We start from the raw sequence: 25,749 nt of genomic DNA on the forward strand, positions 1-25,749 counted from the left end.
CTCACCCATCCATGAAGCTAACTGGGCCAGTGAGTGTCCTTCAGACTAATCTACCACACAGGGTTGTTACTGTGAGGATGAAACGTGGATGGGGAGAGCCCATTCTTCTTACAAGAAAGGAGGGGATAGAAATGTAATAAATAAACATAAGCATAAAATCACAAAAAACCTCATAAAAACTGCACCAAAGGGCAGGGTCAACATATGCTTAATTCATAAAAAAAAACCAGCTTGGATTTTTTTTAAGGTATTCAACAAGCAGTGAAAAACAGTGAGGGAGCGGAGCCTACGGTGTTTCACAAGGCAAAGTGTTCCCTAATCTGGGTGCAGCCAGCGAAAAGGAACCCTCTCTTTTCCTACCCAGCCAGACACAGAAAAACAACAACAGCTGAGATTGTTAGGCAAAGTTAACTCAAGGACAGAAGTGAGGGGGAAGAGAGAGAGATATTTGAGTGGAAAGGAGGCAGACATAAGCAGCCAAGTGGGCTTGCACATACTGACCATCACTGCCCAGAGAAAGTGGTTGCTACATCCAGGTTTGGGCAGTGGGAAAAGGCCTCTGTGCCAGTGCCATGTGGCACAGGAACTGAGCCATCTGTAGCCACCCCTGCACAGATCTGACTGCAAATCAGCTGAAGTGGAAAGGAACATTACTGCACACAGTCTGTTTTGGCTCTTGGGACACCCCTTTCCATTCCAGCTTGTGTCTGGCTAAAAAGCATCCTCTGGAAGACAGGATGTGTGTGTGTGTATGTTCTTTTCAGGTTTCCACCAGGCACCTGGTTGGCCACTGTGAGAGCAGGATGCTAGACTACGTGGGCTGTTGGCCTGGTCCAACAGGCTCTTCTTGTGTGTTTGTTTTGTGACTGTTGTGTGAATGGAATGTAACCTTAAGCGCCGCTGCATCTATTGCTCTGCCCACTCTTGCGTTTGGCTCTGGTATGTGGCCCCCAGAAGGTTTTCCATAATGGAATGTGGCCATCAGATTGAAAAAGGTTCCCCACCCTTCAGCTAGCTACCCTAGAGAGCCAGAGTGGTGTAGTGGTTAAGAATGGTGGACTTGTAATATGGTGAACCAGGTTTGATTCCCTGCTCCTCCACATGCAGCTGCTGGGTGACCTTGGGCCAGTCACACTTCTCTGAAGTCTCTCAGCCTCACTCACCTCACAGAGTGTTTGTTGTGCAGGAGGAAGGGAAATGAGATTGTTAGCTGCTTTGAGACTCCTTAGGGTAGTGATAAAGCGGGATATCAAATCCAAACTCTTCTTCTTCTTCTACACACTAAGCCCGCACGAACTCTGCTGGTTTTCACAGCTGGCAACCTTTCCTTGGTCCTTGACCACCAAAATCTGCTGGAGGCGGGTTGCTGACAACATTGACCCATGTCTCCTCCCGGGTTTCCATCCCCCTTTGCACTCAGGACAGCCAGAGTAACTTCAGGCTGTGCACTAAAGAACTTGCATGGGCAGCAAGTTGAAGGGAGGCAGAACTTTCCGCCGAAAAAGAGCAGCTGGCAGACTGACACTGAGCGTTATATCCAGGGTGGATTTCTTACTGTGCCCCCACCCACTCAGCACTGCACCCCACACCACCACAAACACCCTCCATCTCTATTCAAGTACAGCTGCCGGGATATTTTCATTTCATTTTCTGCCCGTTAGGCATGGCTCTTTGAGGGGGAACCTCAGGGAGTCAGGATTTCTCATTCAGCTGCTTAGCACATAGCAGAGAGAGCACTGTCCTCGGCTGCCTTCTCCCTTTAGATAAACAGCTTCAAAGGAATCCCAGAATAACAATGAAGGAGATTAAGAATTGACGAGGTGACAATCCACAGCTGGACCTAAGCAAGCATGCAAGCGAGCTAGCAAACAAATGCTATTGGGGAGGAAATTGGCTCCCTGCTTTTCTTTAAAAAACAACAACAACCGCCGACTTGTGGCAGATTTCAGCTTGGCCAAGCCATTTATTTATTGTTATTTCTTTCTTTCTAAAAAAGGCAAAGGACAAAGGCATCTGATTTGACCTTTAAAAGAGACAAAATGCTAATTGTGGCAATAGAAGCTGATGGGGTTTCCTTTGGACTTGGGAATGCACCAAACCTTGGACTATTCTTTTCATAGAGGGCCCAGCTAGGGAAGCCCATCCAGCCAAACAGATGTCAACGGGTTTTAGTACTTTTTACTGTTAATTATAAGTAAATGACCCCAGGATTCTTTGAGGGGGTTATGCTTTAAAAGTTCTTATATATATATATTGTGTATGCAGCCATAGTTAGCCCTCCATCCTCCCATCAAGTGTTAACTTCATAGCTGATAAGAGTATTGGCTTAGGGAGAGCTTACTCTCTTGGGGCAAGATTAGAGGCAGGAAGAGGTGCAACTAGGATGGGAACTGGTTCTCCAGCATTATCCTGTTTACATTAGCCCATCTTTGTGTATGCTGCAACAAGGTAGCCCACATCCTGCAGCAAGCTAAATTCAATTTGTATAAATTAGGGATTCCTTCCCCACCTTCCACTTTGACTTTTGAGAGTTATTCTCCGTTTTCAAGACATTAGATGCTGGCATTCAGGAAATGAAATCTATGATCTGATGCTTGCAGAATGCACGCTGCCCTAAATTTATCCTTGGAGGCAGGACATGCAATTTCTTATTGTACCAACCTGATTTTCTGTTCAAAAGCAGATAGCATATTTCCCCCATATCTCTTGGGTTTTCAGTAGAGTTAAGCACGCGGCACTCTCTGTTAGATTGCAGCTTTGGATTGTAAGATCCTGAGGGCAGACACCTTGTTTTGCTTCTGCTACACTGTGAAACGATGTGCATACTGATGACACTAGATAAAAGTCTGAATCATCCACATATTAACATCCCGGTGGCCTTTAAAATGTGTTTGTGGGTTACAATGGCTTTGTTTTGGTTTATTACACATTTTGTGTTTTTGTTTTCCATTTTTATGTTGTGAACCGCCCTGTGATCTTTGGATAAAGGGCAGAATACAAATTTAATTAATAATAGTAGTAATATATATATAAATAACAAACAAGAAGCATGCATGGAATGCAACCTTGATATTCTAGGCCAGGCATAGGCAAACTCAGCCCTCCAGATGTTTTGGGACTACAACTCCCATCAACCCTGACCACTGGTCCTGTTAGCTAAGGATGATGGGAGTTGTAGTCCCAAAACATCTGGAGGGCCGAGTTTGCCTATGCCTGTTCTAGGCAGGTCTGGCTCAAGATATGTTGGCACCTGAGGTGAACCCCAAAATGGTGTGTGTCTCCGCTCTTCCCCCACCCACCGCCCCACCGCCAGAGAACAAGGGGAGGGAAGATCTAAATTAGGAACAAGGGAGAAATAAAGTTCTACACCGAGAACAAGGGTGGGAGTAGACTAGCAGTGCCTCCTATTCTCCAAGAGAAAAGAGGAGGCATGGGGGGTGGGGTACTGAAGAGGTGCCAGATCCAGCTTCCATGCAGCATGCCACAGCTTTTGCTGCCACTGTGGCAGTGGTGGCTGCAGTGAGTGATGCATTCCTTGGAGGCTGGATCTGCTGCCCCTGTAGATCCTGCCGTCTGAGGCAGACACCCCACCTTACCTCATGGATGGGCCGGCCCTGGTTCTAGAGAACAGTTCTCTTAACACTGCAACCATTTGAAGCTTCCACACATGGTTCAGATCCTCAGACCCTTTAGCCCAGAATAAGCTGTACTGACAGAATCCATAGGAGTATTATTATTGTTGTTGTTGTTTAGCCATTTAGTCATGTCTGACTCTTCGTGACCCCATGGACCAGAGCACGCCAGGCACTCCTGTCTTCCACTGCTTCCCACAGTTTGGTCAAACTCATGTTAGTAGCTTCGAGAACACTGTCCAACCATCTCGTCCTCTGTCATCCCCTTCTCCTTGTGCCCTCAATCTTTCCCAACATCAGGGTCTTTTCCAGGGAGTCTTCTCTTCTCATGAGGTGGCCAAAGTATTGAAGTATAGCTCAATGTTGCCTACACTGACTACCAACAGTTCTCTGGGGTTTGGGGTGTGGAATATTTTCAGCAGCCCCATGACAGGGATGGCCACGGATTGAACGTGGGACCTTTTGCATGCAAGGCATGCTCTGTCACTGAGCAAAGGTCCTTCTCCTGTATGTTATCATCTGCTCCTTGAGATACTCTAAAGAAAAATGCTGATAACTAAAGATGCTATTTAAGAAAAGGAGGTCATCGTGACGGTTAGTGTCGTGACACAGTGAATCTGCCCTCTCAGTCTCCTTAAATTATGTATGTTCTGTTTGCTAAAGTTCTTCTGCATGATTTCTGAATAATTTACCTAGCAAAAAAGGGCATATTTGGAATAGTTCAAAACAGCACCAGCAACAACCTGTGTCTCAGGCATTAGCATGAATGGTATACCAGATAAGCTGATGGAACTTTTCAGTAAGCGGGGGGGGGGGGGGACAGGACGGGGACCCACAGGAATATGCCTCAATGCTTTCTCAATCAACTTGCAAACTCTCCTCTAGGGTGCCACCTTGTGTTGAAATCTCAGACTATTCCCCCACCCACCTTCCCATTAATGGCAAAGAAGCAGGAAGATTGGCAATGAAGCTCATAGGAACTTAGTTCAAAAGAAGATCTCTATCACGTCTCCTCTTAATCTTTGCTTTTCCAAGCTAAACATCCCCAACTCCTTCGCCCATTGTGCATAGGAATCTCGATCACCTTGATCACCTTCCTCTGATCACAATCCAGTTTCTTGAAATATGGTGCTACTTACACACAAGTAAGCTGCCTTGAACTCACTTAGGCTTACTTCTAGGGAAACATTTATAGGGGAAATGTGTAAAATTGGAGGGGGGGAGTTCTGAAGAATAAGCATGCTATATTATTAAATGATGCACTCTCATAATTGACATCTCACAGAGAAGATGTGTGGTTGTCATTTTTAAAGTATTTTAAAATAGTTTTATTTAAAATAATTGGATTTTTTTTTAAAGAAATCTTCAGAGCAATCAGCAGCTCCTTTTGAGTTGATCTTTTTAAAAAATAGAATCATCTGACCTTTTAATTAAATAATATTAGAAATGAACGAAATGTGTCAAGATATGCATTGGAGAGGAGAGTCAATGTAGTTTGACAGCCGTGTATTTGAACTATAAACTTGCATAGGAATCAGCTCAGTTGCCTCCTCAGCAAGTCACTCTCTTTTAGCTTCTGCCTTTAGCTTTAGGACCATGACACAGATGTTACAAGTTCAATCCCTGACATCTCCAGGTAAGACAGTGAGAGATCCCTGTCAGAAACCCAGGAAACCCACTGCCAGTCTGTGTAGAGTGACAATACTGAGGTAAAAAGATGGACCTGTGGTCTGACTTGGTATAAGGTAACTTCCTATGTTCCCTTTGGAATCTGTAATATGGACAGATGAATACTAACCTACATTACAGGGTTGTTTTGTGTTTTATTAAGATCACTGGTTTGAAGCCCTTCAAATGCTCTACATCTATCTATCATCTATCTATCATCTATCTATCTATCTATCTATCTATCTATCTATCTATCATCTATCATCTATCTATCTATCTATCTATCATCTAGCTATCATCTAGCTATCATCTAGCTATCATCTATCTATCATCTATCTATCTATCTATCTATCTATCTATCTATCTATCTATCTATCTATCTATCATCTATCATCTATCTATCATCTATCTATCTAGCTATCATCTATCTATTCTTAACAAACCCTTGAGAATCTCAAGGGGTTATAGCTGGCAGCAGTGGCGTAGCGTGGGTTCTCAGCACCCGGGGCAAGGCAAGTAATTTGCGCCCCCTAACCCATGGATTTTAGCACTCGAGTCTCTTCCGCGCCCCCCCCAATGTTGCGCCAGGTGCGGCAGGCCCCCCTCCACCCCCCACGCTACGCCACTGCTCCCACCACAAGTCTTCAGGACAGCCTTCCGAAGGCTGGCGCGGGGAGAAGGTCTCTCCGCCCCACCACCAGCCTTCGGAGGAGGTCCGAGGACAGTGGGGTTCCTGCTTCCTCGAGGAGGGCCGGCCAAACGCGCCCCCCCAAATGTTGCGCCCAGTGCGGCCGGCACCCCTGGCACCCCCCACGCTACGCCACTGGCTGGCAGAACTACACATCAGCTTAATTGCAAAATGCTGACCTTTCTGCGACGACATTTCATTGTTGCCCATTGTGAATGATAGATTGTTTAGCAGCTGGTGATCACTGTTTTCCGTTGTTGGCACAAGCTAGATGTTCCACTGCTTTACCATTGCCACATAAGGTCCTGTCTGGATTGCCCTTAAATAAAAAAATGAATGGGTCTGGGTCTAGATCAGCACAACTCTCCTTGCTCTGTGGCCACTAATGCAAGAAAAGTTGAAGGAAGGTCACAGTGGAGTTTTAAACTTGCTTTTATCTGTCACAAAAAACACACTTTAAGCACCGTGCTACATGTTACAGTATACACACTTTTAAAAGTGGCTACTTTTATTATGAAGGAATAGCAGCCCTGAAGTCCCTATCCACAATATGTTTTAAATCTGGATCAGGACTCCACACTTATTTCCTACCAATCCTCCCCATGTTTCACATTTGCCCTTAAAAGTTTTTTTTATTATTTATTTCCAGGGCAAATAGCACCAAGTGGAGAGAGATGTGGGTTGGTTTGGTTTTTTGCCAGGAAACAGGTTTGGGTCCCCGATCCAGATCAGGCATATGAACTTGATTTGAGATCCCAACTACTTCAAAATTGCTGTTTGCCAGCAAAATGCCATCCTTTGCAATTCAGTCTAATTATTGAAATGGTCAACCTCTAATGCAGCGGTTCTCAACCTGTGGGTCCCCAGATGTTGTTGGACTACAACTCCCATCATCCCTAGCTATCAAGGCCAGAGCTCAGGGATGATGGGAGTTGTAGTCCAACAATATCTGGGGACCCACAGGTTGAGAACCGCTGCTCTAGTGGGACTTTTCCCTTCCCCACTGGACCTCTGCTCTCCCCCCCTTGCCTTATTTCCCAAATTATTTCTGTTTCAATTGTGGGAAAACATACTATCCAGCATATTTGAAATCCAGTGTCTAGAAAGTGTAGTCATTTCAGTCTATGTCTTCTTTCTCAGTCTCCCTCAAAAGGTGGTGGACTCTCTTGCATTTGAGGATTTTAAGTGGAGGTTGGATGACCACCTGCCATGGATGCTTTTGTTGAGATTCTTGCATTGTAGGAGACTGGGCTAGATGACCCTCACAGCCCCTTCCAACTTCTATCATTCTTCACTGCTGGCTGGCTTCTGCAAACTTGGCACAGCCTCTCTTGGGATGAGATGCAGGATGTCGCCACAAAGCACAGGAAGGCGAGGGTGCGGGGTAGAGAAGAGCACTGAGGGCTGAGAGACAAGGCTTCTCTTCTTCTGCCCTGCTTTTATTCCTCACATTTCAGAGAAAGAATCTCACTTTTGCAAAGTTGCATCTATGCAGCATTTTTCTCTTCTGCTGGGAGAGTTTCCCCCCTCCTCCCCCATCCGATGCTTTGAAGGCAAAAGGGAAAGGCAAATCCAATGTCAAAACATTTTATCTGAATTTGTAGCCTCCAGCTCTTATGCACTCGGGCTGTTTTATGGCACTTCTGGCATAATGATGGGGATGCACTATCAGAATTTGGAAGATTCAAGTGTAATTTTCATGCTGTCGTGCAGTAGTGGAAAACTTCAGGGTCGAGGGCCAAATGCAGCTCTCTGGGGCTCCCTTTATGGCCCCCAGAAACCTCCCCAGACCACAACCCTTAGTGGCTGCCCTGCTTTGCACTCCAAATATTTTGGCTTGGCTGGAATGTGTCTTTGAACCCTGATAATACCTCTTGCTTGCTTGGATGGGGGATAGAGAATGGTGTTTGGCGTGTGTGTAGAAACTAGATTCTCAAGCACTTTCTCGAAACTGTGGTGTCATGTTGAGACAGGGTTGGACTAGGACCTGGGAGACCAGGGTTCAGATTGCCTCTCAGCCATACCCTTGGGCCAGTCCCTCCCTGCCCCTCAACTTTGCCTACCTCTCAGGGTTGCTGCATGTACAACATGGAGAAAGGGTATGCCACCTCCTAGCTTATTGCAGGAAAAGTGGGATATAAATGTAATAAATAAATAAAGACAACAAACTACTTCCCCCTCACCCAAAGACAATGAAGCTGAATTTTCATCATTAAGAAAATGAGTGGTTCCGTATATATAAAACATTTCTACACATAAAAGAAAAATAAATGCAAGGAAATTTGAAGAAACATCTTAGTTCTATAGCACAGAGGGCAAACTAAGCTGGGGGGACAATCCTCCTCTTCTTAACTTTGGGCAGTAAGTTGAATATAGTTTCCTCTATTAGTCTCATGAAGAAAATGTCCTCATAGCCAAGGAACGGAATGGGGATTGCCTTGAAGGCTGATACCCACTGCAAAAAACTTTTTAAAGTAGAACTCTGGAAACTGTTAATGCTTCCTTTTTCTTTCTTAATGACAGCTGCTATGAGATTACCGTTCCTTTCGCTACACTATTTTTAGATCAATAGTATACTTTGGAGTGCCAGTTATGTCCTAGCCTTATTAGTGTCCTTGTAATCATTCCTCGTCTGAGCTTCATAAAAGCTTTGAGAAATTAACTGGATAAATTGGATCACTTCCTCCGATAGGATTGGAACTTTGTGTGTCTGTGTTTAATGGAAAGAGAACTGGAAGGCTATAAATTAGCACAAACAGCATGCCTTTGTGGCTGGGATATCTTGCCCTCCTGCTGTCCAGCATATCATTGAACGAATGTCACATCACTGCCAATGTTTCACATGCGAAAACAGAGACACGCTTGGAGCACCTGTTCATAACAAGGATCATTGCCTTGTTATGAAACTCACCCCCTTCCAGAAATACAGATTATTGAAGGTTTAGCCTCATGTCTGCTGCATTCGTTTGCTGTGCAACCGCCAGCCCTGCACGGATTGAAAAAGCAAAGCCAGTGTGTGTTATTTTGATTCAAGGTACATTAGAAAAACCAGCAATTCAAAACAGAACTCAGAAGCTTCAGTGTGTGCAATGTAAGAACCATAATTTGCATATTGTAGCCAGGTATTTAGCCATTCATCCAGACTAACACGGCTACCCATCTCAATGGAATTCCATATAAGCCAGTGGTCACTCTGTATGGTTTCCATGAGACCAGTGGAGGACAGGAATTCTGTCTCTTAGTTCTGCCCTTTTCTGCCAATCCACTTGGTAGGAAACTCCTGCCCCATTAGCCTGTTACCATGCTAGTTTTTAAAAAATGGCAGACTAGTAATTTTTGTGGGCTTATTTATGAGGCTTCTTTAGTGTTCATGTACATCAGGGCAGCCAATGTGGTGCTCCCCAGATGTTGGTGAACTACAGCTCCCATCATGCCTGCCCATGGACTGTGATGGCTGAGACTTGATGGGAGTTGTAGTCCACCAGCAGCAGGAGGCTGCCATGTTGGCTACTTTGGATGTTCATGTATTAACGTTGATGGACAGTAAGGATAAGACCAGCTGTGGCCTACCAAAAGGCTGATGTTCTAGAGATGTTGGGAGAGGGAGCTGAAGTCTGAAGAATGGGACAGCTCTAATGAAAAAATGAGAAGGCGATTTCCTCAGGTCCCAGAAAGAATGGACACTTAGAATCATAGAATCATAGAGTTGGAAGAGACCACAAGGGCCATCGAGCCCAACCCCCTGATTGAACAGTTCGATTATGACTCAGGGGTGTCCCAACTTTTTTCAAAGAGGGCCAGATTTGATGAAGTGAACGTGCGTGAGGGCCAGCTGAAGTTGAGCTTTCTTTCAGATTGAGCTTTTTAAAAGGATTTTACCCCAGGAAATAAACTACCACAGGAGCCAGATTAAACCAACCAGCGGGCTGGATTAGGCCCCCAAAATGGACTTTGGACATGCCTGGATTATGTGATATTCAATACAGTGGTACCTCGGGTTAAGTACTTAATTCGTTACGGAGGTCCGTTCTTAACCTGAAACTGTTCTTAACCTGAAGCACCAATTTAGCTAATGTGGCCTCCTGCTGCTGCTGCGCCGCCGGAGCACGATTTCTGTTCTCATCCTGAAGCAAAGTTCTTAACCCAAGGTACTATTTCTGGGTTAGCGGAGTCTGTAACCTGAAGCATATGTAACCTAAAGCGTATGTAACCTGAGGTACTACTGTGCTTTCTTGCACAATCTAAGTACTTTACTCTCCCCATCCCACCTTATAGTATTATGTGGCCAGTGGGATAATTAAGTCATTACATACACACACACACAAGCAAAAGAAACTGATGGTTGAGTTGTTTACTGGGCTCCATTGTACTGAATGTGTCTCTCTTTCAAACCCACTGTGTTTCTGGCCACAATTCAAAGAACCGGTTTTGACTTGTGGCCTCCCAGATATTGTTGAACTCCAACTTCTATCAGCCCCAGACCCCAAATGCCTGAGACCAAGCATACCTGGAAGATTTCATCCTTCCCAAACAAACCTTCCCATTTACTGAGGTCATCACTGAGGTGGCTCACCTTCAGAGCTTAAGTGCATAAGTATCAGGGAGAAGACCTTCTTTGCAGTGGCGCCCCAGTCATGGGACACTATTGAAAGACAGTTGTTTTGTGTCTGCTCCTCTATCTTTTAGACACCAAGTTAAAACAAAGTTATCCTTTTGAGCTTTTGGGAAGTAATAGCTAGACTTTTTCCCTGTCTCGCTGCCTGATTATTGCTGCTGGTTTTGTTACTGTCATGTGGCGCGTGCGTGTTTAGATTGATTGCCCAACACAATGTAGCTTTTATCTGGCATTGTATTTTGGATTGCATTGCATGTTCATGATGAATGGCTGAGACTGTGAGAAAACCACCTAGAAGCATTCACGGTGAAATGCAGGATAGAAAAAGCAAAGTAGTTGGCCTCATTCACTGTGGTTGAGGGAACAGAAAAGTTTCACATTGACCTGTTTGGGTTCAGATCATCCATTGCATTCCTGAAATGGAGCTGATTGTACTTGTGAGCTGCCCATGTGTTCATAAAATGGTATACACAAAAAATGATTTATACCTAACATTAAGCATACATATCAAATTGGTACATATTACTTGGGAGACAGCACTTTAGCCTCATAGATCTAAACCAGACACCCCCTAACCTGGTGTTTTGGGCAGCAATCCCTTCATCCCTGACCACTAGGCATGCTGGCTGGGGCTTATGGGAGTTGTAGTCTAGGGGGTGGCACTGTGGGTTAAACCACAGAGCCTAGGGCTTGCCAATCAGAAGGTCAGCAGTTTGAATCCCTGCTATGGGGTAAGCTCCCATTGCTTGGTCCCTGCTCCTGCCAACCTAACAGTTCAAAAGCACGTCAAAGTGCAAGTAGATAAATAGGTACCGCTCTGGCGGGAAGGTAAACAGCATTTCCATGCGCTGCTCTGGTTCACCAGAAGCGGCTTAGTCATGCTGGCCACATGACCCGGAAGCTGTACGCCGGCTCCCTCAGCCAGTAAAGCGAGATGAGCGCCGCAACCCCAGAGTCGTCCGCGACTGGACCTAACAGATCAGGGGTCCCTTTACTTTAGTCTAGCAATACCTGGAGTGTACATCCAAGCAGTACTATAAGAACATCAATAAATAAACAGCTCAGGGTCACGTAAAACAAGATTTTCAAGAATATTTTCAGACAAAAGCCCCATTTTAAAAGCTGACCTTCAACAGCCTAGCAGAATTATTGCAGGAAAAGCATTCCATAACAATGAGGCCATTATCAAGAAGGCCCTGGCTGATCTTACTGCTGGCATTGGGGAAATTCAGGGTGATTGCAAAGAATAACCCTTGCAATCTCCCTGCATTGCACGGTTTGCCTCTTTTAGCTCCTACATATTGACTGTTGAGACCAGGGACAGAGAACCCAAATGGATCCCAGAGTGTGTTTAAAATAATAAATTGCGTACTGCCTCCATCAGTGCAACACCAGTGGGCCATTTATAACCTGCCAAATGCCACTCTTTAACCTGTCTATATATGAAACTGCTGTGTACCAAATCAGCCCATCTAGCCCAGGTCTATTTACATTGAATGCCTAGGGTCTAATGCAGTATGTTAGCTGTCACCAGCTGCTTCCTGACCTTTTAACTGGAAATGCCTGGGATCGATTCTGGTATCTTGTGTTCAAAGCAGATGCAAATTTGGGCTCCTGCATCTTGAATTCAGTATGGCCACTTACACATCACCCAAAAGCGAATTACCAAAAAACAGAGCAAAAGTTGACAATTTTAAAAACTTAAAATATGCGTATGCTTTCTATGGATTTATGTTATTTGTTAGTACAAATTTAACTTACAACAATAGTAACAGGTTGCGTTCTGGACGATTGTAACAATCCCATTTGTCAAGAATGTGATCTGTCATTACTGCCGTTATGAGTTGTATTTGAATCAACAGATAGAAAAAAATCCCATGCAGATGCTTAGTTTATAGATCCAATTAATTTGAAAATAAATACTAGAATTTAAATAACGTGATCTGTTGCTATTGTTAATAGCTGCATTTGAATCAGCTAATAAAAGAAATAAAACATCCAGATGCTAATTTATATTTATAGATGCAAATCTGGAATTAATTGCTAGAATTTAAAGAGAGATGCAATCTTACGCCACAACCAGGTAACCTGCCTGCCTGCTCAGTCTGCTTCCCAGCCTGCACCCCTGCTCAGCCTGCTGTTAACTGTGGATGGACAGCCCTTCAAGAAGGGGCTTCTCCCCAAAAGAGGATCATCCTCTTTAAAGACAGACACGCGGCCACTTTGTGAGTTGTGTAAAAGAGATTTTTAGAAGGCGTAACTTTCTTTAGCTGCATCTCTCTTAGCCACGGCCTTTCCATTAAATGTTGGGCCAATCCTATCACCATTCTGTCTCCGAGGGTTGTTAGCCATCCATGTTTAGGGGACAATTCCTCAAGGCCCGGACAGGCCCACCCATGAGGCAAGGCGAGAAAAACACCTCGGGCAGCAGGATTCACAGGGTCGGCAGATCTGTCCATCAAGGAGCACATTGCCTGCTGCTGCTGCTACTGCTGCAATGGCACTCATTGGAAGCCAGGTCTGCCATCTCCTTAGCACCCCTGTCATAGTTTTGCTCCATAATGATCTAGAGCAAGACACTGAGCAGTGAGGGAGGAAGGGGGTGTGGGGGCTGTGGATCGCCCTGGGTGTCATCATTGAGGGGGGTGACAAAATGACCAAACTATGAGTTTTTAAGAATACTAATAATAATAAATTGGGCTAACAAAACGTGGCTGGTACTGGGCGCCACACTGTGGGGGCCAGCACATACCATGGGGCCTGCAGCGTGCCAGAGCCATGCATCTCTCTTGGGAATGATGTGGTGGCTTGGGTGCCGGCAGGCTCCGCACTGCCTAAAATGGCAGCGTGGACTTGCGTCTGCCCTCTGCCTCTCCCTCTGCCGCCCTACAGCTGAAGGGGAGGCAGCAGAGAGGCTCCACACAGCGCATCCCGCCCCCATGGGTGGCTCGCCCCGCCACTGGCTGCAGGACACGTACACAGCACCTGGCACCCGAGTGGCTAGCTACGCCGCTGACACTTAACACTTAAGCATACTTAGTTCCCACACAGGAACTAAGTAGAGAGAACCAAGAAGGAAAGAGAGACAGTAAGTAGAAACTCAGGCTTCCTCTGGCCTGTTCTTATAGTCCAGAGCATGACCTTGAGAGAAAGATAACAGGACCAGTTTGAACCAGCTTAACTCAGCTTCTCTGAAGGAATAACCCAAACATCAGGAACCTTCAGCTTGTTTCCAGGCAGAATGGAAACTTACTTGGCAGATAGAAACTTCTAGCTTGCACCAGCTTGTATCACGCAAATAAATTTCCAGAAGCTTCTTAAACCAAACAGGAAAGATTTCTACACATTAAACCAATATTTTCTGTACCCAAAAAATGCAAACCTGACATCCCAAACTTGATGACACCTCTACAGCGGTGTCTTGGTGATCAAGAGGCACTGCTTGTCTCCTTCCCCCTTGTTCCCAACATACCGTATTTTTCGCCCTATAGGACGCACTTTTTCCCCTCCAAAAATGAAGGGGAAATGTGTGTGCGTCCTATGGGGCGAATGCAGGCTTTCGCTGAATCCTGGAGAGCGAGAGGGGTCGGTGAGCACCGACCCCTCTCGCTCTCCAGGCTTCGCGGACCTCTCCGCAAGCAGCGGGAGCGCTCCCGCTGCTTGCGGAGAGTTGCCTGCATGCCGAAGCCTGCGCGCGCTGAGATCAGCGCGTCCAGGCTTCGCGGACCTCTCCGCAAGCAGCGGGAGCCAGCACTGGACTCCCACGGCTTGCAGAGAGCTGCCTGTTTGTGGGCTGGGGTCGGGGGAAGCTCAGGCCTCCCCCACCCCAGCCCCGTGCCTGGGGGGGAAATAATTTTTTCCCCTTTATTCCCCCCCCCAAAAAAAAACTAGGTGCGCCTTATGGGACGGTGAGTCCTATAGGGCGAAAAATACGGTAGATCTTCACTCACCCTTTCTTCCCTGGTGGAAGCACCGTTTTGTCGGTGGGCTATTGCTCCCATCATCCCTTCATACAGAGCATGACATTGCAGCTTGCCTCAGGTGCCAAAATATCTTGGCCCAGCCCTGCCCAGGGTGATAATTTCAGAACTGGACGCACTGAAGCACATGGGCCAAATGCAGAGTAACTGATTGTATGCCCGAGGCTCCTAAATAAAGTGTGTGCACGTAGTGCCGCTGGAGGTAATAAACACACTTCTTCTTCTGTTACTAGAGTGCCATGCTACAGTGAATTGGATGGTGTTCAGCTTCATCTGCTGCCTAATTCAATGTAGCACGGCAGATGAGATAAATCAAATGACTGATGCCCTATAGGACTTGAAAGATGATGGCTTTTCTAAAGCAATCCCTGTGAAAATATTTCAGTGTTGTAGTCATCGTGCAGTCATTGAGGTAAAGAGAGGAGGGGAAAAGTTCCTGCAAACAAAATGGTTTAGATGCTCTCAAAATGCAAGGGGAATCTTGGTGCGAATATTTGTGCAGCCAGGGATGCAGTTTTTAAAATTTATTTTTCTTAGAGCAAATCCCTTCTATAGTTTTGTATTTATTTCTTCCAACACTTGGCACACATTCTTGTTTGGTTTTCATTTCTGCCGAGAGTGACCCCTAGAGCAGAGTAAGACAGATTCTTCAGTTATCCTGATGGCAGCCAAATGCATAAATGCATTGGCAGGATAAGCCATGGAGTGTTTTCCATCTCCAGAGCATAAAGAGTTTTACAAGTAGCTGAGAAGTTGAACAGGAAACTTAGGGAAGTGCCTCTGCTTTAATCAAGATTCTGCCAATGAAGGAAACCAGCAGAAATAATTATCTATATTTCCAGGAAGGCTTAGAAAATGCAGCCTGTGGTGAAATGGGATTCCGAACGGGCAGGCATTACTTTTTATGGAATGGCATGGGAAGCGAAACTAGAATGAAGGACTAAAACACAAGTTCTTTGTTAGGGCAGATCCACACCACACATAAGCACATTCAACACACATTTAAAGCACATGCCTTCTCACAAAGCATACTGGGAACTGTAGTTTGTCAAGCATGCTGGGAATAGTAGCTCTGATGTGGCTCTGCTCTTAGTGATTTTCTTAGGGTTGGTGCATAAATGCTTTGGGACAAAAAAGTGTCAGTTACAGTTAACCTACTGCAGTCTCTGGCATTCATTAAACACTGTGTCCTTACTGTGGGCATCAGCTAGGAGCTACAGTACATTTCCCAAGGCTCAGAGGCCTAGGACACTGCTGCAATGACGTTTATTCTATGGTTCTGTGCTGATTGGTGGGAGAATGTGGAAGGAAAGTTGTTGGCCTCTGTGTGGAGTGAGAGCCCATGATAATAGTGGTCATAAGGCCCCTCTAGGTGAGAGCCAGGCTGACAGTGTCTGCAGTCTCCCAGGTGAGAGAGGCGGAGTTTGAACCTTGGATCTGAATTATTGGAAATAGCATCATCTGCAGCCTTATGGATGTTTCGTATAACTACTTTTTTATTTTTGTGTTAGGCATAAGTCTCTCTCCTGTTTAGTTTTGAGCTGTTAAATTAGATTGAGTTATTTGCATTGCTCCATACAAACTTGTATGGATTGACAGGGTTGTATTTCTGTATTTGATATTACTGTTCTTTATAATTGTCAATTGTTTGTCGTATATATTTCTTGAATTGTTAAACCTAATGGTTCACCTGGTGTGTTGTGAGCTTCTTGGGGCAAAATTCTGTAGGAAAGTGCCATACAAATGAACACAATGATCGTGGTGATAATGATAATTCTTTTTTTCAAAGACTATAGAGACAAACTGTTGTTGTTGTTGCTGTTGTTGTTGTTGTTTTATAGCCTGCCTTTTAACCCAACAAAGTCATATACATGTATGTACTCCATGAAGCCCTTGCAGTATACAAGCCTTCATAAGGCTGGGCATTTCCCTAAATTTTCATGAACGCAACTCATGCAGATTCTCTCTCTCTTTTTCCACCCCGATCTTAGCCTACCGTGTGTGAACGGGAGCTGTGTGTATTTGCTTTCCAAACTCTCGGTGTGATGAATGAAGCAGCAGATGAAATCGCAACAGGGGCTCAGGTAAAGTGAAACAAATACACGATCATGAAGGATGTTTGCATTGCCAGCTCAATTATTATTAAGCATCTTCCCATCTTCCCATGTCATTTTGCTACATTTTATTTTCCCCCTGTTGCATCCAAAGCACTGAGGACTAATGGTGCTATGATTTTACTGAGCAGCTGGTATTTTCAGAAGTGCTCAAATTTCACCCTACAGCAAATGAAAAGTTGAGTTAAAAGTTCAAGCTTTCATTTTATTCTTTTGAAATTCTTCCTGTACTTGAAGTATAAGAAATCTCACATTAAACGCAGTGTTATTTAGAGCGGAGCCAAAATATCACAGATGACGTTTTCCTGAGAAAACGGCTGGGACTTTTCTTTTTCTCAACCCTTCTAGGAAAATATCACTTTATCCAAAACCCTCCAGGGAATGAAGAGTATCTTCCAAGCTGGTTCTCCTAACCCCCAATGCCCACCCCAGTTTATCTTCACAACAGCCCTAAGAGAGTGGTAGGCAGAGAAGTTACCCAATTAACTTCATGGCTGAGTAGAGAGATGAAGGAATTTTGATTCCAAAGTCTTCACAGTGACATGCCCAATTTTTGCACAGATTTTTGTGGAATGGGAACCATTGCCTATAGGCTCCCCTCGGAGCACTTTGGGTACAGCAGGGGTTGCCAGCCTTTTGGGAATCGGGGGCACCACACATACAGCCCAACCTGTGCCCACTGACCCTGTGTTAGAGTGAAAGAAGCCCAGACTACTGGTTGCTGGATAGCTCAGTCAGTAAAGCATGAGACTCTTAATATCAGGGTTGTGGGTTCAAGCCCCATGTTGGGCAAAATATCCCTGCATTACAGGACTAGATGGACCAGATGAGCCTTGTGGTCCCTTCCAACTCTGCAGTTCTGTGATTCTATGGTGACGTAGTATCAAAGACCAAGAATTCCTGCCTGAGTGATAGCCCTTTCCTAGAAGATGGGAAGCCTACAGTATTACACTTTTCCAAATTCCCAGATCTAATCAAAGCCATTGCCTCTGACTCTATAAAGAAAGCGCATTGTCAAGACAAGTAAGAGCAGGGGTCGTTTTCCTTATTTTAGCCTTTTATTATATATTTTAAAAAACTATTGTATGTTAATAAAACAGGACGGAACTTTGGATATGCAGAATACATTAAAAATAAATTTAAGGAACCACAGAAAGAGGGGGAAGGAAGTCAAGTTTTGCAATGTTAAAATGATTGTAAAATTAGTGAAATGCATAAACCGAAAAGCATAAATAATTTTTTTAAAAACAACAACAACTACAAAACAAAACAGGACAGCACAAAACGTCAAAAGTAAGAATGGATCAAATTTCCCTTCTCCCAGCATTTTAATACTAAAGCAAGTACACAAGCGGATAAACAGAGCCCTGGCACAGATGAGTCTTGCTTCCCCAATCTCAAATCTTAAACCATTCTTTCTCTCTTCCTGTGCCTTAGCTTGGTTACTTGGTTACTATCTCAGTCTGGAATTCAAGCATGCTAGCAAGGATAGCTGAGCTGTTAGTTTCCACAGCAGACACCCAGATAAACACAGAGACTTAGTAGTCTCCAAAAGGTCTCCCTGAGATTCACTCTGTCCACTTGTTCATAAATGTGCACCAAGATGTTCTTTTCTCTGGCTCTCTTTGGAGACTTTGATTCTCTGTTAAATGGCTGAAGAAGAGGTGAGCAGTCAACTGGGCCATTGGGTCTGTCACAATAGTGGTCACCACGTTAGATAACAACGTAAGAAGACCCCTAAATCGGACCAAAGACCCATCCAGTCTGGCATTGTTCTCGTGGTGGCGAACCAAATGCTAACGAGAAGACTACAAGCAGGACCTGAGTACAACAGTGCTCTCCCCACTTGTGATTCCCAACAGCTTGTAAACTAGTTTTAGAATTTCAGTGGGTCAAGCTACCTTAAAGTACCATCTATCTACATTTGCCTGGAGCAGGCATGGGAAACATTGGGTCCTCCAGATGTTGCTGAACTGCAACTCACATCAGCCCCAGGAAGCATGGCCAATGGCCAGGGATAATGGAAACTGGAATTCATCACCATCTGGAGGGCCAAAGGACATTAGGTACCCAGTGGTTCTTTGACTAAGCTGGTATTTGAATCCATATTTATTGGCAATTCATTCATTTAGTCTTCCTTCTGGGCAGCACTGGTGTGCTGGTTCACTGGCAACTAGACGGTGACAATCGTTCCAAGTGTGCAAAGGAGGATGAGGAACGCAGCCTTGATCTGCCTCCTCTTCCTGGTGTTTTTCCTTTTTTGTTTCACTTATTGGAAGGATCATTATTTTTTTATTTCCCTCCAGAGAGCTGAGCATAAAGGTTTTAGAATTGGCATGAGTCAGAGTCTGTCTGGGGTTGTGGGTGGAACCAGAGGGAACTGTTAATCAAAATCCATCTTCTTTTTTAAATGGGTTCAGTGAGTGAACTATTTTAAATCTAAGATAGAAAGACAGAGGGAGGGACTCTGAACAAAATCATTCATTTCTTTTCGTGCCATTTCAGAATAATCATATATGTGCAACTTAGAATTTCAGGATATTTGGCAGGTGATTTTTCTACCTTACAATTAGTTGAAATCAATCTTAACATCACATGGTCAAATCATTTATTTATTTTAAAGTCCTCCTTTCTTTCTTCAGAAATGGTCTCCTTTTAGAGTGCCATTATTTTTGCTAACTAATTTATCCAAGTAAGTTTACAGCTACATTTTGAGGAATCATTCTTTCCTTGTGTTATGAAAGATAAGATTCTCAGCTCAGGACTTTATCACTAGCTGAGAGTGATATTTTGGAAGTAAGCAAGTGAATGCCCTGCACAGACAGCTGTATAAATGCAGAGGGCTTTCTCCATGTGATCAGGAACTGTGCCACCAACTATGTTTCTGGTCCTGTTGAATAAGACCTCTGTGATGGCACCATCCAGTCACTAAGTGAATGAGTGTATCAGGAAGTGTGAACTTGCTGCTCTCTGCTTATTGGTTGAGTAAGTGATCTGATCCCTGAATGGGGTTTCTACCTGAGGAACATGGTGAGGAGCCAGCCCAAAACTAGCAGCTTTATATAATTGGGTGAAACCCAATTGGCCCCTTATGTCACTGGCCTACTGAGTTGATAGCTGCAGTATTACTTCCTAGCCATCTGCAGTGGTGGCTGTGCATCATGACATAGCCTCCACTCAGTCACATCATCTACCGTATTTTTCGCTCTATAGGACACACTTTTTCCCTTCTAAAAAGTAAGGGAAAATGTGTGTGCGTCTTATGGAGCGAATGCAGGCTGCGCGGATAAGCCCAAAGCCAGAACAGGGAGACGGAGCGCTGCGCAGCCCTCCGTCTCACTGTTCTAGCTTGGGGATGGCTGCGCAAAGCCTCCACAGGGCAGCGGGGTGAAGGCACCCTGCTGCCCTGTGGAGGCTTCAAAGCCTGTCCCCGAAGCCAGAACAGCAAGAGGCTATCCCAGAAACCAGATCCCTCTTGCTGTTCTGGCTTCTGGGGTTCAGAATTTTTTTCTTCTTGTTTCCTCCTCCCCAAACTAGGTGCGTCTTATTGTCCAGTGCGTCCTATAGAGCAAAAAATAGCCTATAGAGCAAAAAATATGGTATTTCCCATGCCGCAGCCCTACTATCCTAAAGTGTTTTTGCCTTGCTGGAATGTATCCTTGAACTCAGATAATGCTGCTTGCTTACTTCATTGGAAGAAAGAGAGGGGTGTGTGAGGCTGTGTGTAAAGCTAGTCTGTTGTATATATTTACATTCTTTGCTCTGCTCCCGTTTGCCTCTGGTCATGCTCACCAGTGGAGTTGGGCTCCTGAAGTTGCCCAATAGAGTATGTATCCCTCAGGCTGAAAAACGATGAATCAGCCATGGGGAAAAGGGTCAAAGATATTATTTCTCGCAAAAAGAGAGAAAGAGAGACGGTGCATGTTTCCATTTTTATCTCCAGGTTGTAGACTTGTTGGTCTCCATGTGCCGCTCTGCATTGGAATCACCCAGGAAAGTTGTCATTTTTGAGCCATATCCTTCTGTAGTTGATCCTAATGACTCTCAGATGCTGGCCTTTAATCCCAGGGTAAGTAATTTCTACATTTTATGGTTTTTGAGTCTAATATGTTTTGAATGTGAATCCTTCTTCAGAGGCACGATGCAATATTCAGAAAAGGTATAGCTTTGTGCAAAAGGATGGATGGATCACATTTGGAAAACAGCCCTTTCTGAATGCTTAAAACAGTGCTGTAGAGCAGTTAGAGAGGGCTGGGGAACCTGTGGTCATCCAGATAATGTTGGATTGCAATTTCCGCCATCTCTTTTCCCGCCATAATATTTTATTAAAGCTTTTACATAATACAATAAGAAACTAAGCTAAATAAAAACAGAGAAAGAAAAAGAACACACAGAGTCCTCTCTCAAAAATAGCTCTTAAACCTTGCTACCTGTAGAAAGTGGTGGACGCTTCTTTCTTCTCCTGGCCTCTCACCCTGGGAGATCTTCACTTCCCAGCCATTCACTCAGGATTCCTCCACCAACCAACCATCGCCCTCATGTGTGTGCAATCTCTGGACCCCAACAATGGCCCAGGGCAGAGGACACCAAAGAAGACAAAACAAAAGATTTATTTAAAAAGATATTCTACTGGTCTGATGCACAGCTACTCAACAAGGCAGCTTACAAGCAGTGAAAATCACAACAGAACAATATAACAATATCAGTGCTATAAAAACCACAACATAAGCATCGCAAACTAAAAATAGAATAGAAGGAGCAAATCAGTTATCACACAGTTTTCAACTTAAGTTTTCAATTCTGACAGTTTAAAAGCCTCCCAAAATAAAGAAGTCTTCTCAAGCAAAGATCAGCCCATCCAAACCTCATTTGCAAATAGGCAGATGTTTATTATAGAAGATTATCTGTAATGCATGGGATCTATGTACTATTGTACAATGATTCCTGCTCTTTGTGAGTACACTGTTAGGGTTTTTTAATGCTTTGCATTTAATCCATTCATAATCTATTGTGTTTAATCTATTCATTTGTTTCACCATAGAAGAAGAATTATGACCGAGTCATGAAAGCACTGGATAGTATTACTTCAATAAGGGAAATGACGCAGGTAAGCATAAAACTCATTTTGTTCCTTAACTGTTGGTATGTTACATCTGTTTATGAGTTTGCAATGTTGTTTGCGTGGTTGTTTTACTAGAGCTGTACAAGAAAAGCCTATCAAAGTAATAGACTTTGAAAGTCCAGCAAGCTACAACATAAAATCAATGAACCAGAAGGCAGGCGCATAAAGCTCAAATGGAAATGAGCAAGAGTTACACAAAAGTATTTATTTTCAGCGGAGGCTGCTTAGGAGCAGTAGATTGTTCCCACCATCAATGGAATGGAGCAGTGATCAGTGGCTGCTCAGTATATTTGTATATATTTATTTGAATGCAATATGACAGCCAAGCCAAAGCCTTCTAAAGGGCCAGAGGTGAGGGGAGACATTGGATTGGTTCATAGTTAGCTTAATTCTCATTGATGCCAATGGATGTGCTCTGAGCATGGCTCCTCTCTGGATCCAACTCTATTGATTTTGTGATGATCTGCTGTGATGATGGCTTTACAACTAAAAGTGTGCTTGCTTAAGTAAAAGGGGAGTGGGCTGGGGGTTGTAGTGTGAACTTCTCAATACTCAGTAGAAGCTAGTTTCTGTTATATCCTTTCAAGTTGTGCTGTAAACCTGACAAAGTGAATGCCTTGCCATACACTTCATTAATCCATGAGTCCATAAGAATTGTACATTAGGAGAGTACACAAGATTGCTCTGGACAGTTCGGTTCAGGTGTGATGCATGATTTGTCATTATTTGCATGAGCAGCAGTAAATCTCAAGGTCACGTGCTCTCTCCTCCCATCTCCTCCATCCACATAGCTGTGAAGGGAAGACTGAAGGTATCCTCTTCCAGTTTTAAACTAATCAGGACTTCTTGTGAACATCCAAAGTCAAGTGCAGGGGAAGCTCACAAAGACTCTGTTATCTCTGAACTGGTGGGAACTCTTATTTGTTACGAAGCTGGGATCATAAACCAGGGTTGGATCCTGACTTCTCCAAGCAAACAAAACTAACCAGAGTTCTCACTAATTTATCTGTAAGACAAACACTGGCCAACCTAAACAGGATGTAAAGGCATCTCACCTTTTCACAGTCACACTGGAAGGGAGTGAGGAGCAGCACTTGAATTTGAGACCATGTTTATCATTACATCCAAAAAGAGTAAGTGTAGACATAATCTAGTTGCATAGACAACATTACAGTTAGAATTCTCCTGTAATAATTCTAGTATTTGATTCTTCCCGTGCTTCTCTTTAAACAATTGTGCATTCTTTCCTGAGCATGCTATCTTTAACGCTGTTTTGCAAGGATCCACTCATGTATTTTTGTGAAGGGTTATGAGTCAGTATGAAGCATAAACAAGTGAGCTGACCTTTACAAAATGGGGATAAAGATAGTTTGTCATATGAGGATATCATTGTGAATGGATCTCTAGGGAGACTGGCCTGTTGTCTGAGTCTTACAAGCATCTTTAATGCTTTGAAAGTGAAGCCACTATTAACTGGTCCTTTTGGTGCACATGAATTCTGGTTTCAGTGATGAGTCTTGGTGAGCTGCAAGTCAACGTGTCTTAGAATACAAGAAGAATGGTTTCCACACCAAAAAAGATAGCTCTGTCTACACTTGGCACTGAATTGCTTCCTCTATTAGCAAGCTCAGGTGTTGAGCGCCAACAGAAATGCAGCCAAAGCAAGTCCATGGGGGGAACAGAGGCTAACAATGCTTTAATCAGAAAAATGTCAAGACTTGCAGAAGTACAAAACAAAAAATCCCTTAAGGTGCATGCAGCCCCCTCTGAAAAATACCCAGCCCAATAAGAACTGAGCATGCTCAGCTGCAGCAGACTATTGAGTGAAAGTTGGAAAAGGAAACTGGGGAACTAGGGCTGGCTAACTGGAACCCTGAACAGATTCCCATTAGGAGGTAAGGATAATGGCAAGATTTTGCTGGGCGATTCCATTTGTTGTGCATATTGGTGAAACCTCCTGCACCTTTTCCAGTGGGGAGAGTTACCAGAATCCACCCTAGCTTCTGTCGTCTAGCTTTCAGAATGTTTCCTTGGCTATCTGTAACACTGTTATTATTTCCTAGGCACCTTATTTAGAAATAAAGAAGCAGATGGACAAACAAGACCCACTTGCTCATCCTCTTCTGCAATGGTAAAGATCTCACTTAGATGGCATGCTAAGTGTTTGATGACATGATTCATTCTTAGCAGATCCCATTTCCCATTGATGTAGGGCACAATCCATCATCTCCTGTGAGAGAAGATCTTGCCATATTCAACACAGCCCTTGTTGCAGTGCAGTTTGCCTGACTATTTGGTGTAATGGGAAGTCCATTCATACTTATTTATCCTGCACATACAGCAGCTCCACTTCATTCGTTGAATTTTTAAGGTTGCTTTTTAAAGACGGATCTGGGCCATAGAATGGGCATATGGCAAGTAGGCGCAGGCTTCCTATTACTCGAAAGAAGTGCAGTTGTTGGGAAAGTTAAATGCAACCCTATGGGGATGAATCATGCCATTCATTTGTGAATGTCAATTGAAAAAAAAATATTGAAAATGAGCCCCAGAAAAATGGGTTGACTATCCAAAATCATTTCACACCTGTAAATTCTCACTTGTTGCATACACAAGGAGCCCATGAAGTTAAATGCATTTGATACATTAAGACGCTGATTTAATGAATGCATGGCAAATCCCCATTTCTGCTTGGCAGAATGATACAAATGGCCAAGCTATCTTGGGGTGAGGGAGCCAGACTTTGGGGGCTTTCCATCATCTGTGTGGGCTTAAATAAAATGGAATGAAGGTACCCGCCAGTATTTTTATAGGAAAACCAACCTGATAGTTGGTACCTGTCTTGTTTCATATACAGTGGTACCTCGGGTTACATACACTTCAGGTTACATATGCTTCAGGTTACAGACTCCACTAACCCAGAAATAGTGCTTCAGGTTAAGAACTTTGCTTCAGGATGAGAACAGAAATCGGGCTCCAGCGGCATGGCAGCCGCTGGAGGCCCCATTAGCTAAAGTGGTGCTTCAGGTTAAGAACAGTTTCAGGTTAAGTACGGACCTCTGGAACGAATTAAGTACTTAACCCGAGGTACAACTGTACAGGGACCTTAAGGGCCACCTCTTCCCATATCTGCCTCCCTGTGCCCTAAGTGTTGAGATAGACGCCCTTCACTATGCCCTGACTAATGTGAAGGCTCAGCTAATGGAAAGAAGAGAAACGACCCTCTTTGTGTCAGTGCAGAGGAACTCTCAGCCCCTCACTTGACAATACCCTCATCTATCAGTGTTTTACTGTTTAGGCAAGCTTTTCCAAAAACAAAAAAATTCTTTAGATATGATTTTAGTTGTTGCTAGTGATACTTTAGTACTACAACAGTGGGATATCTTTTATATATATAATTTATTGTTATTTTCAGGGTTATTTCAAGTAACAGATCACATATTGTGAAGCTACCTGTGAACAGGGTAAGTGTTATGTTGGATCTTCTATAATATAAAATTAAAACACTTTGCGGGGGGGCATATTTGTGAATCGATTGCATAGAGATGTAATGACAGAAATGGCCTTATCATACAGGGAAATGGCTTTCCTTAACAGGCAGCAAATTGTTATTTTTATTATATATTTTATTACATTTTATTGCCGGGGAGGGGAAGAGGTGCTTGTGGGATTGTCTTCTTCAGGGGCCAAATAAAGTGACCAGTCTTAGATACTAGGCTGGGGGTTGGAGGAGGGAAAGAGAATCATAGAATTGTAGAATTGGAAGGGACCACTTGGGTCATCTAGTCCAACCCCCTGCAGTGCAGGAATCTTTTGGCCCAGTGTGGGACTCAAACTCATGAACCTGAGATTAAGAGTCTCGTGCTTGACTGACTGAGTTGCTGCTCCACCTCAGGCAACCAAATGTCTTGGGCAGGCAATGAGTGCTGGCTA

The 25,749-nt window shown here is 44.0% G+C and overlaps 1 protein-coding gene across 6 annotated transcripts in view; it reads left to right on the top strand.

The window, feature by feature from the left end:
* The window catches only part of PARP8 (poly(ADP-ribose) polymerase family member 8), a 159,476-nt gene that overhangs the window by 120,573 nt on the left and 13,154 nt on the right, over positions 1 to 25,749 (top strand). For all 6 annotated transcript variants that reach the window (XM_082241864.1, XM_082241868.1, XM_082241865.1 and 3 more), the window contains 5 exons: positions 16,575 to 16,667; positions 20,641 to 20,766; positions 21,739 to 21,804; positions 23,883 to 23,950; positions 25,232 to 25,280. In XM_082241864.1, the coding sequence (XP_082097990.1) occupies positions 16,575 to 16,667; positions 20,641 to 20,766; positions 21,739 to 21,804; positions 23,883 to 23,950; positions 25,232 to 25,280 (402 nt within the window). The remainder of the gene's footprint in view (positions 1 to 16,574; positions 16,668 to 20,640; positions 20,767 to 21,738; positions 21,805 to 23,882; positions 23,951 to 25,231; positions 25,281 to 25,749) is intronic.

The sequence above is a fragment of the Podarcis vaucheri genome, assembly GCF_965113315.1.
Source record: "Podarcis vaucheri genome assembly, chromosome: 11".
Lineage (NCBI taxonomy): Eukaryota > Metazoa > Chordata > Lepidosauria > Squamata > Lacertidae > Podarcis > Podarcis vaucheri.